Raw genomic sequence first — 11,731 nt, 5'->3', positions numbered from 1 at the left:
ATGATGATGCCCTTTCATTACCTTTAAAGTTAGTAATGGAACCACAGTAAGTATTTCATAAAATTTAGTTTCCACATTTAAAGTATTATTAATCTTTGCAGGCACATCATCTACGGCATTTCTACAGATAAAGCTATCTTCCGTTGGTGAGCTAAGCAATGGAACCATCATTCAGCTTGTCGAAGAGGTATGTTAAACAGAAAACATTATTGCAACACATACCCATAATACAAAAGGGTGGGGCAAAGGTAATGAGATAGATCCTCTGATGTCTATTCTCTGTGTTTTCTCTCCATATAGTTCTTGAGAGACCAGCTCCCGGATGGCACACTCCGTTCAGTCATCGTGAGAAATATTCAAAGGTTCAAAGTTGTGCCATAGAAGATTCATGTAGATGGAAACAGTTAAAAGTAAATGTATAAATACAGCAATTCAAGGTTGTGAGGGTAGTATAGTTTTAACACAATGTGAAGGGGCACATCAGTTCACCCCAACCATTCCCATCATATCTGGAAAGAAATGTTTCTTTTGAGTTTTTCAACTGTTTGAACACAACACATCAAATGTCATGGTGCTGCAATAATCCACAATAGCTATTTCGAAAAGGACCTGGCCTGCCCTTCAGGTGTAAGAAAGTTTTTTTTTAAGTAAACGCAAAGACTTGGATTTTAGCTTTCTTATATCAAATTAAATCAGAATTTTGCAGTACTACACTCTTGACTGTATTTCCCAGGAATGTGAATAGTGGCGTTGTACATTTGACTAAGTGTCGAATTGTTTTGCACAGTACAATGGGAAGCCCAAACCAAGAAATCTGATCTGTCAAAGAGACGGTGTTTAAGAGGAGTCAGTAATTGCCATGCTTTGTAACCGGAGAAGTGGCTCCCACGCTGACAAGCCTAGTAACCAGGAAACTTTTAAACTATGCTCATCGCTCACTACTCCCTTTCGTTACAAATAAATCTGGAAAAGCTTCACACAAAACAACGTCAACAGTAACCTTGGTGAGCACCTTAGGTCAAGTGTATGACTATTGTAACCCCGAATCTGGGAAGTGAAAGCTTTGTCAGAGTGTTACTGGCAGAATATACAGTTAATCTGTTTTGTCTTGTGACATTAAGAATTGCTCAATAAAGATTATATAAAAAGCACTGCTTGCTAGTTGGACAGTGTTGTGCTATAAAACAACACCTAAATACCTTATAAAAGGAGGAGACATTCTGTATGCAGATTAACCTTTCTTCTCAAAATCACTGATTTAAATATTTTTTTCAAATGATTATTTTTGTACTAAAATCTTATTTATTGTTCTGACATGTATTAGACTTGTATTATTTAGTGTGACATTTTTCTTTTAGCCAAATCATTTTCACTTTAGTCTATATGTCCATTTCTGCACTGTCATAGCCTAACCCTCAGACTTCCCGGTTTTGCTTGGTATTAACACTGGATTTGTGAGACAAAATTGGCATTTCTTTTACTTTATGTGGTGTTAAGATACATAAAGAGACATATCTGTTTGAAGTACAGATTTGTTGTGTTCTTCCTGTGTTCTTTAATAAATCTTTTTAAAAGAAACTTTATTCAGCATTCAGTTTTAAATAATATAAGTACACATATATATATATATATATACACATGAAATTGTTGACATCTGCTATAAAACAATATTTGAAAATACAAAGAATAATATCAATTGAGAATTTTCCCTTTGAATGTGTAACAAGGATCCGATTGCAAATATCAGCAAGGGTGCAATGCAAGATGTGAAATTCAATATGTAATCAGACCACCCTTTTAAATATCAAAAAAGCAGTCTGAAAATATGTAAATGTTTGAGTTACATAACTTAAGAGTTGGTATCTACAGTTTGTTGGAATAGCTTTAAAAGATTAAAACAAAACATGAATGACAAACTTATTTTGAAGAATTGAACTGTGAGGGACCTTCACTTCCATGTCGCTGCATATGTCAAATACAGTGTGTGAACAAAATTCAACACAGCATATGCACAGTTGCTATTATACGCATGACTCTGAATGAATAAAGCTTTAAACAAACACTGGGTGAGGCTTTCATTCATCCCCGACTGCAGTGTGGCTTTCTTCTTCTGTCTTCTATTAATATATTTTAGAAACGTCTGAGCCTCACAAAGTCATCTTCAGCAGGACATGAGATAACCAGGAAGGCTTTCAGTTGCTACACTTGTCATCACTTCTGTACAGCTGTCCCCTCCATCACCCTCTGTCTGGAAACGTGTAAAGCCCAGGGCCTCGTGCACGGCTCTGCTCAGCAGCACCAACAGATCAACAGCCCCCGCCACTGCCCTTGGCAGGAAGAGCTCCAGAGCACAGGTCGAGGCGTGGGGCAGACCATCCTGAAAAAATGTATTGAAAGCAAAGATTTTGAGATCTTTAGACAGAAGAAAAAACATGTTCTATCAGGAAACTGTGTCCTCACCTAAGTGTGTCTAAAAAGACCACATTTTTAGTAATAAATTCCACTACAATGTCGAGCAGCACATTATTACCATTTTTTAAAACTTGTACTCTTTACCTATGTGGGATGCAATATAAAAGGTGATTATATGTCAGTGTTGTGTTTACAGTGTGCTGTGTTGTCCCCAAGGGACTGAAAATACAATTTACTGTGGGTTTAAATGCAGTATTTAGTGAACTTACTTGCTACTACTGTATCCAACTGAACTGAGTGTCATAACAAAGTAGACAGAGGCAGAGACTTGAGATGTCTCACCTTTTGGTTACAGCTGAGATTTCTGTGTCATATCACTAAGTCTCATGCTGATCTGGGAAATACCAACCTGGGAGTAAAAACGCAATGAGATCAACCTGGGGAACCCAAGCGGAGGCAGATGATCAGCTCCTGTGATGAAGGCAAGGATGTCTTCAAAGGAAAAATCCGCCTGACCATCTGATTGTACACAAGGAAGAATTGTTTTAATCAAAAACCCCTTTCTCAGTACAACCTGAAACATTTGCAACATTTTAATGACACTTAAAAGGGTTTTCTTCTATCAGTGTCTAATACAAGGACCACAAGATTATTTTTGGCTTCCATGCCTCCATGCTTACTGCTGACGAAGGTGAGGACCGTTTCCCAGTGTGAGGCTGTTGCCTCCTCGGCTGCCCTCAGCTGACAGTCTTGATGGCTGTAGCAGACAGTGAAGAGCTGTTTGAACCCTTCCAGGGTCAGAGGCTCCTGCCGTGCGCTCGTCATCACCGGTACGAATGCCTCCCAATGGGACTCCAATGTATTCCACAATCCACCGCAGCTGTTCAGTCCCTCGGTGAACTGGGAGATCATGCTGGCCACCCTGAAGCACAGCAGAAGGACTTTGTGATTGAAGATGTACTTTCTTAATATCAGATGCAGTTTGGAGAGTTTGTTTACAAGATCTTAAAATACGAAAGGCTGAAGAATGAAACAACACTGTTACTGTTACATTGTTACTGTTCTGCTAAGTCACTTGACCTTCTGAACTTCCAGAAGCCATTAAAATACAGCAGAGGATATACACAACTCTCAAACATAAATATATGAATGAAATGCAGACAGATGACCAAAGGGCAGCAAGTATTAAAATTCAAGGAATTAAAGAAACTCAGCAACCAGTTGATTTGATATAAACTACAAGTGAATGAATGTGTGTTATGTTATCTATGTTTACATATATGTGTGTCCTACCTGTGGTAGATGTAGTGTTTGATCAGGCGGATATAAATGGCTGCTATTTCATCCGAACGGGCTGAATAGATAGCAGGGATCCCACAGCTCGACACCCAGTCACACAGAGTGGGAGACAGCAGCTTCACATCAGTACAACTCTGCAGCTAGAACAGGAGCATTATTTGTCTTTATGTGCATATTAAAGGGTGTACAGCTGTACGCCATACACACATTGGCTGATTGTGTTTGTCTCTCCTCACTGAACAGTGTAAATAAATCCATCTGCAAAACCCTATGTATTCCTGTTCCATGTTGTATAAAAAGTTATAATGTTGAAGAGCAAAAAAGATGAAATGACTTTGTCCATTATAGCACTTTTAGTTTTATTATGCCGTAATACCTTCATCCTTCAAAATGTGTGTGTGTGTGTGTGTGTGTGTGTGTGTGTGTGTGTGTGTGTGTGTGTTACCTGTTGCATTCGGATCTGTACTTCAGTGTCGACAATGTCTGTCCAGCTGAAGTCTTCCAAAGATGGATTGTGGCCACACATTAACTGTTAATGAATAGTATAGAATATATCACAGTGAGCACAGTTATCTACTTTGACAGTATGACCCCTGTGAATCGTTGTTTTAAACAAAGAGCTGCAGAACTAATCCCTAATGATGCAAAACTAACTCTAAAGGTCAGGCCTACCCAGTTATAGGGTAGAGGTTACTCACCCACACTTGTAAAATGAAGGACTTATAAACAGGAGTATATAAAAAAATATATCCATGTGTGTAAGTCCCAAACACAATGGCCATTTATCCCAGATCATTAGAAGGCTAGTGAGTTTATTAAAAAATTCTTTGAGACTAGACAATTAAAGTCCATCATACTTTCATTAGTTACATAAATTGCACATTAAATTAACAAGACTGTACAGTCTAGTGAAAATGCTAGCGGCTCTTTGTGGCTCTATTAGCTGCTAACATCAGCAAGCTAACATACTCACAATAGTAATGCTAACATGTTGATGTTTTTCAGGTAATGTTCACCATGTTCAGCATTTTAGTTTAGCGTATTAGCATGCTAACATTTGCTGACTAACAGTAAACACAAAGTACAGCTGAGGCTGATGGTAACATTAGTTTAGTGCAGGTATTTTGTCATAAACCAAGTTGAAATTCCGACCACATTATTGGCTGCAACTCTTCCTGAGTGAAACATGAATGTCTGTACTAAGCTTCATGCTAATCCATCCAATAGTTGTTGAGAGACAAGTCCAGACCACTGCCTTTCAGACTGTAGAGCCATGCTGGCTTAAAAAGCTTGGCCATTTGATTTGTTGTTTGGAAGGCCTCCAGTACAGAGGCTTAAAATTCATAAGTAAATGATCTGATAATAAATAGACACACACAGTTTGAATGAGGAAGTGGGAGAGGCAGTGAACAAACATCAACATGAGCACTTGGCATGAAAGTTGGAATCTACCACAATGCCATTATTATTTCCATAGAGAGACACATGCACGCAACCTGGTAGAGCGCAGGGTGTAGACAACGAGGTCCAGGCCCGCCCTGAGCCAGAGACCAGCCAATGAGAACGCCCGCTTCGTAATACTTTCTGTTTTCAAGAGCTGTGAGGTCATAGGTCAAAAACAGGCGCCGTGGGTGACCCTCAAAGACAGAACTCTGCTGCAGCTCGAGAAGAGTCAACCTGTGTGAGAAGTGATCACTAAGTCAATATCATTTATGCTGCTTCAGAGATGTGACAGTTTGCTGTTTATCCTTGAAGTATATATCAGAGCACACTAAATATTTTAGCTGATGGACTGTTGATCAAATGACAAAAGCAATTTGAGTAAGTCAGCTGACAGGCATTTTTCACAATGTTGTGGCAGTTTATGGGTTCAACAATCAATTGATTGAAAAAAATAATCAACAGATTCGGAAAATAATTATCAGTTGCTGATCCTACAATATATGAACGGTATCTATTAAAGACAAAAAGTTATCAAGATGTCAGTATTTCTTTGGACGGCGATCATTCTGCAACAGCAAGCTTCTTTTATCCCTCACATTATGAGTTTAAATACATTAATTCACGTTGGATCTCAGGCTGAAAGCAAAAATATCCAGCTTTCGGGTTGTTGCTTTACTGAGTCGAAGTGCATTCTTTGTGAATGTGTGGGTGGGGGTTCTGCGCATTGTGAGATGCTGCTATACTTGAACAAAAAGACAACAACTATGAAAAGAATCCTGCTTTATAAATGGCTGACAAGCAGACAGCAAGAATTTAAAAGTTCCACTGGAAACTGCACCAGGAACATTAAAAAAAACAGCAAATCATCACAGCTCTGTTCATGTTTTACAGTCTAGTTAAGATGTACGTTTGAACTCGCCAATAAAGAATAAAAAAAACAGGTAAAACACAAGGTAAATAATTACAACCTGAAGAACTCTCTGAGAGGCCCCTCATGGCCGTCGGTCTCCTCTCCACTGAAGGAGATGATGGGTGTCGTCCTGAAACAGAACCCCGGCCTCCTCACCACCTTCAGAGCGCTGTGGAGCAGGTCTCTCCTCCTCACCTGGATGTGGGTTTCCACGTCTCGATTCATGTTCTCCTGTCTGAACAGTCTCAGAACGGTGTCCAGGTCGAGAGTGAACTGCTCACCAGAGACAGGTTTATACAGGGGACACAGAGGAACTGGTATCCTCCCTGTCCTCTAACTATTATAGAATTTCTTGGACTGTTTGGTTGTTGTATATAGAATAAATTGTATATATTGTACATTTTACCACCTGACAGGAGTGAAATAAACTCACCTCCTCTGTGGTCCTGTGAACACGAGGCTGTGTCTGTCTTCCCAGCTGATTGTCCTCATCCTGGCAGCTCTCTGTGCTGGCCTCAAGACAAAAGTCCTTCCTGAGAAGAGACAACGCACATACATTTATATATTTCATTAATATGGTTTATCATTTTTACATCCATCTCCTCATGAGGTGTTAATGCTTTCCTACCTGTTCACCACAGGCATCTCGGGTGTTGCTGACCTCCCAGATTCTGCCTATTGAGAGAATAGTATTTTAATTTAATGCACTGTGGAGGAAACATGTAAAAGTTTAAATTGGTATGTTAATGAAAACAATCTTGATATAAAGGGAACCCTCACACTGTCTGTCAGCAACATACCCACAGTGCTGAATCCACTTCTGTCAGAGCACACGCATCACATATACCAAAGGCAGATGGCAACGCAAGTGGAATTATCACTCTACTCTCTGGGGAGCTAATGTATTGCATTTGATGTATGGAATACATTTTTACAGATGCTGTATAGTACAAACGAGTACAAGCCAAATCAGGTGCAGGCTGTCCAGGGAGCCCTCAAAAAGTCAGCTGAGTCAGACTCTTTAAAATGATTAACGTTGTTCATTTGTGATGAAGTTACATAGGAAGATTTCAATGGGAATGAGCCATAAAGTTTGTTAGAAATTTACTTTTAGAAACCATACTGGTTGGAGGGTTTATTGTGGAGACAAAAGCTTCCACCACTAATGTGGCAACAATGAAATCAAGCTGAAAAGAGAAAGATGGAGCAGCTGTGGTTTACCTGTGGGTGATCCTGGTGGTTGAAGATATACAAAGGGCCATGTCCAGAGATCCTGAGCACCTGCTCTCCTGTCCAGCCCTCAGCAGGCGTGTCTGGGACAAACAGCACCCTGGACCCCTGCACACACTGAGAACAACACATACTATCAATTTAGAGCTGTCAAAAGAAATCATGATAATTATACTATCACAATATCTGTAAAACATAATGCTATCAGTCAAATCCATCTTTAACTTTGTTTATTGTCTGTTCAAATACAAGTGTAGGGAGGTGGGGAGAGAGTCTGGAACAAACTGTACAAAAGTGAACAAAAGGAACAATCACACTTGGATAGAGAAAATGACACCAGACTAATTTATAAACAAAAGAGCCACAAGGTGTAACATCTGCCACTGCAATATTATCACGTGTATATATAACACAATATTAATGTTTTTTTTTTTTTCAAATCACTGTTGTTGTTAATACTGTTACATCGTGACACCCCTACATCAAATCTAAATATAGTAAGATGAAGATTCTAATTAACTTACTGGAATAAAAGCCACATATTCTTCAAATTTTATTACATGATGAATTTAATGTAGAAATACTGTGCTCATTCACACTAACATGGACATACAGTATGGTATGCTTGTTTGCTTGTGCTGATTCCTGATGAAATCATAAAAAAAAACTTTAAAATCTTAATCAGGATCTTTAACTTAATCAGGCAATCATGATCCTAATATTAATATAAATTTGTAAACCAAGTTTTAAATCTATACAACAATGGAAATATATGCAAAACAAATATAAAAATACACCACACACACACACACACACACACACACACACCTGTAGATATGTGAAGGAGAACCTTTGTCCTGCCCGTTTTACAAACTGCCCCCTGAAGAGCATCGACAGCCGGCTCTCCATCTGATTGGCTGACCAACTATAGTCAACGGTGATGCGAGCAGTCATCCCCATCGCTGCTAGAGCAGCTCGTTCTTTACCCTGTGGGACGATGTGTCTGTAGGGACAGAAAAACATCTTTAACTTGATAGATTTTTGTTGGATAATAGGATTTCGATACACATCAGAAATTATAATGATGTCACTAGAGACCATGGCAAAATGCGACTGGAATCATTACAGAAGCTAGAGTGAGCATGATTGTAAATGTAAATACGAATGGCAGTGGCTCTGGAGAAACACCCACAATGTCCAAAATGCAAAGGGATCATCCTCTGAGGAAAATGAATGTGTACCGGAAACTTCATGGCATTCTGACAATTATATATTAATCATGATGGGGGATACCTTGAGTTGCTCGGGAGGAAGTTCTGACTGACAATGGTGCTACAGAAAAAGGTCATAGGGCTGTCAAAATACTAAGAATAATCAACAGGGGAAAATTAATATGCACACACACACACGCACGCACACACACACACACACACCTCTCCAGCTGTGCCAGGTTGGGTCCTCTGGGTAAACAGACCACATCTTTGACCACCAGTCCCGTCCTCTGTGGAGTTAGTCTCTTCCATTTGAGACGATTACTTTTGTTTGGTGACGGCTGCGACAGAGACAGCACAATGTCACACACTCTGATTAAGTAAATAGACGGACAGACAGGAAGGTTAGACATACTGATTCATCACATTAACTACTGTACGTCCTTACACAGTTTCACACAGAAACTTCAGACAGAAAAATAATAATAAAATAAAACCAAAGAGGGAAAGGACAATAAGTCTTAAAATTCAGTTGCAAATGGAACAAAATTTAATGTTACCACTGAAATTAATGAGTCAATCAACAGAAAATCAATCAAGTGCAGTGGGCATTTGACTTATATTCTGATATTTTGTATACTAGATGAAAAATCTATTTAAAAACAAATCAATAAAAGAATAAATGGATTAATCAATATTGTATGAACCTAAAACAATAGAAATAAAAGAAAACATTAGCAAAACACACATGAAAAATAAACAACAATAAAGAAAAGACTTTAATATACATGTAAGGGAACTGCTACAGGGGCACGGAGGCTGATAAGCAGCAAGGTAGACTGAGAAATCGATGTGTTTGTGTGTCCTTTGAATCCAGATGATGGGCAAATAACAAACACAATAAAACGTAAGGAGAACTACCGGGGTCATGATGGAAGAATCATCTGATTTCATCTCCACTAGCTCACTCTCAGACACTCTGATGGGAGGAAACACCTGCAGAGAGGGAAGGAAAGCAACAAAGAAAAGAGACAAAGTGAGGTTTAAAGAAAACAGACGTGTGATCTTTTAAAAAAGTGTGTGTGTATCACTAACCTCCATTTCTATCTCTATTTCTTCCATGAACCCCGGCATAGAGCTGCAGTGCTCAGTCCCTCCCCCTGCGGGAGGTTCTGGTTTAGGCTTGGCCTGCTGCCTGGGTTGGGTCTGGACCTCAGGCTCTGGTTCCTCCTCACAGTCAGGGGCCAGAGGATGCTCCAGGTGTCTCTGGGTTCAAGAAGAGGAAGCGGAGGAAGTTTATTGTGCACAAACATACAAAGTTGCATGAGGAGGGAGCATGCAGGAATCATGGTTTGGTATTTTAGATGGTTACATAGTTTTTATTAAATTAAAACAAAAAAAATTACATCGCAAAACCATGAATAAAGTTTCCATAAATGTGTGTTTTGATATGGTATGACTACTGTTTCAGTCTTTGTAATCTTTATGGTTCAATCTCACACACACACTCTCTCACACACACACTCTCTCACACACACACACACACACACACACACACACACACACACACACACACACACACACACACACACACAATTCACCCCTACAGCAGTAGTTGTCAGCCTTTTTGATCTGTGATGCCTTAAAACAGAACAATGGCTGTGGTTTGTTACCAGTTATGGCCAATTCAACGAAAGGGTATTTTTTTTCCCCCCTTGTGTTTCATGTGAATATTTTTCGGAGGTAAATTATCAAGGATCTCACAAGGAAAAAAGGAAAAACAAAGAGGAAAATCTTTAAAAATTAGCATAACTTGCTGGAACAGGAATCCTCTCAGGGCTTCTCAAATTTCTCTTGCATCCCTCAAGTTGGCATCTGTTATATTTTATTGGAATGAAGCAACTAAGACTTCTGCTGCAGTTAAAATAAAAAAAGAAAAAAAAAAGGGAGGTGTAAGGTAAAAAAATAATATTTATAAGCACCAGGTTTATTCCAAAAGATAACATCCACACATTACCATCTTTTTGTAAATACGATCACTTTGTTATATCTTATGTGCCTCAGTCACAATAACATGGCAGTGATTCGTTTGTGAAGGACTCAGTAGCACAGATTGAATAGATTTCACATGACCCTAACACTACTAATTTGGCTATTAGTCATGACTTTAACTATACACAAACAAATCACATAGCAGACTGAGGATAACCAAAGTCTTCCTCATGTTTCCATTTTGTTTTAAGACTGCAGTGTAACAGGAGACACACCTGGTGGAAGCTGTATTCTTCCTCCTTCTCCTGTGTTGATGTCACCACGCAGGGCTCCTCTGAAGAGAAGAGCTCCATCTCTATGTTTTCTGTGAGGGTCAGTAACGCTGCTTTCTTCTCACCCAACTTCATCCTTTCAGATACAACTAAAACCTTATAGCTCCTTTAAATCTTACTACCTTTCCTTTCCTTAAGTCCTCTTCTGTCCTTTTTGGGTTCAGTCCACCTAACTTACTCTCTCGTTTTATTTAGCTTTATTTCTTTTTATCTCCTTGGTCTCACTCCTCTTGTCCCTCGTTATTGTTTTCATGCCTTGTGCAGCTTTCCGTTCCCTTTCTAGTTTCTCCCCAAACAGTTTAACCTCCAAATGTTCCTTTGGTGATGGTGGCCCTGCAAACATCTGAGCAGCTGAGCTCTCATTACCTCAAGCTGAGATCCATCAGAATCTAGAGCTCTAATTGGCTTAGATTTGTCCTCTGAGGCTGTGATTGGTTCTGTGGACAGCTGTGAAGGTGTCATTGGTTTAGAGGTTTGTCACAAAGCGCTAGTTGGTTCAGCTGTATATTGAATCTCAGTTATTTGCTGTTAAAGTTGTAAGGTGAATTTTCAATAATAATCACCAGGTGACTGGTGTTGGTCAGATATTAAGTTTACAGAAGGTCTGTTAAGAAGACAGATAAGACAAAAACACAACAAATGCCATCAATCAACTCCTTTTCACACACCTTTCTGCTTTCATCATTAACCTGATGATTGAGTCACTTTTAACTGATAACTTATCAAATATTTGTCCCTGAAGCAATCCCATGGTTTCAAAATACTATAAAACAAAGACAGGATTCCTTCTTTATATGCATTTAAATCCTTAGTGAACACATTATTTTAGATTATTAGTATTATCAATGGTTCAGTTGTTTTATTCTGCATTCGTTCTTTGAAATGCATTAATAATTGTTATT

The 11,731-nt window shown here is 39.0% G+C and overlaps 1 protein-coding gene across 2 annotated transcripts; it reads right to left on the bottom strand.

Annotated features, from left to right (window-relative positions):
• Positions 1–2,103: 2,103 nt before the first annotated feature.
• Positions 2,104–11,149, bottom strand: LOC111671705 (uncharacterized). Of its 2 annotated transcripts, none has more exons than XM_023428869.2 (15): positions 10,773–11,149; positions 9,601–9,771; positions 9,427–9,501; positions 8,728–8,846; positions 8,123–8,297; positions 7,286–7,411; positions 6,693–6,739; positions 6,498–6,597; positions 6,123–6,337; positions 5,208–5,388; positions 4,157–4,240; positions 3,706–3,851; positions 3,093–3,334; positions 2,822–2,931; positions 2,104–2,377 (listed from the first exon to the last, which is right to left on the bottom strand). In XM_023428869.2, exons 1-15 carry the CDS (start codon positions 10,902–10,904, stop codon positions 2,162–2,164), a joined length of 2,139 nt encoding a protein of 712 aa, XP_023284637.1. In that variant the 5' UTR covers positions 10,905–11,149; the 3' UTR covers positions 2,104–2,161. The 2 variants fall into 2 exon arrangements, with proteins under 2 accessions (XP_023284637.1, XP_087036086.1); XM_087179960.1 differs by having other exon boundaries at positions 8,728–8,842; positions 9,456–9,501.
• Positions 11,150–11,731: the final 582 nt, after the last annotated feature.

This window comes from Seriola lalandi, unplaced genomic scaffold (assembly GCF_002814215.2).
Source record: "Seriola lalandi dorsalis isolate HSWRI2012SDOR001 ecotype SW California unplaced genomic scaffold, Sedor1 jcf7180002054885, whole genome shotgun sequence".
Classification (NCBI taxonomy): Eukaryota; Metazoa; Chordata; class Actinopteri; order Carangiformes; family Carangidae; genus Seriola; species Seriola lalandi.
Note: the sequence above shows the minus strand (reverse complement) of the source record. Positions and strands in the feature narration are given on the sequence as shown.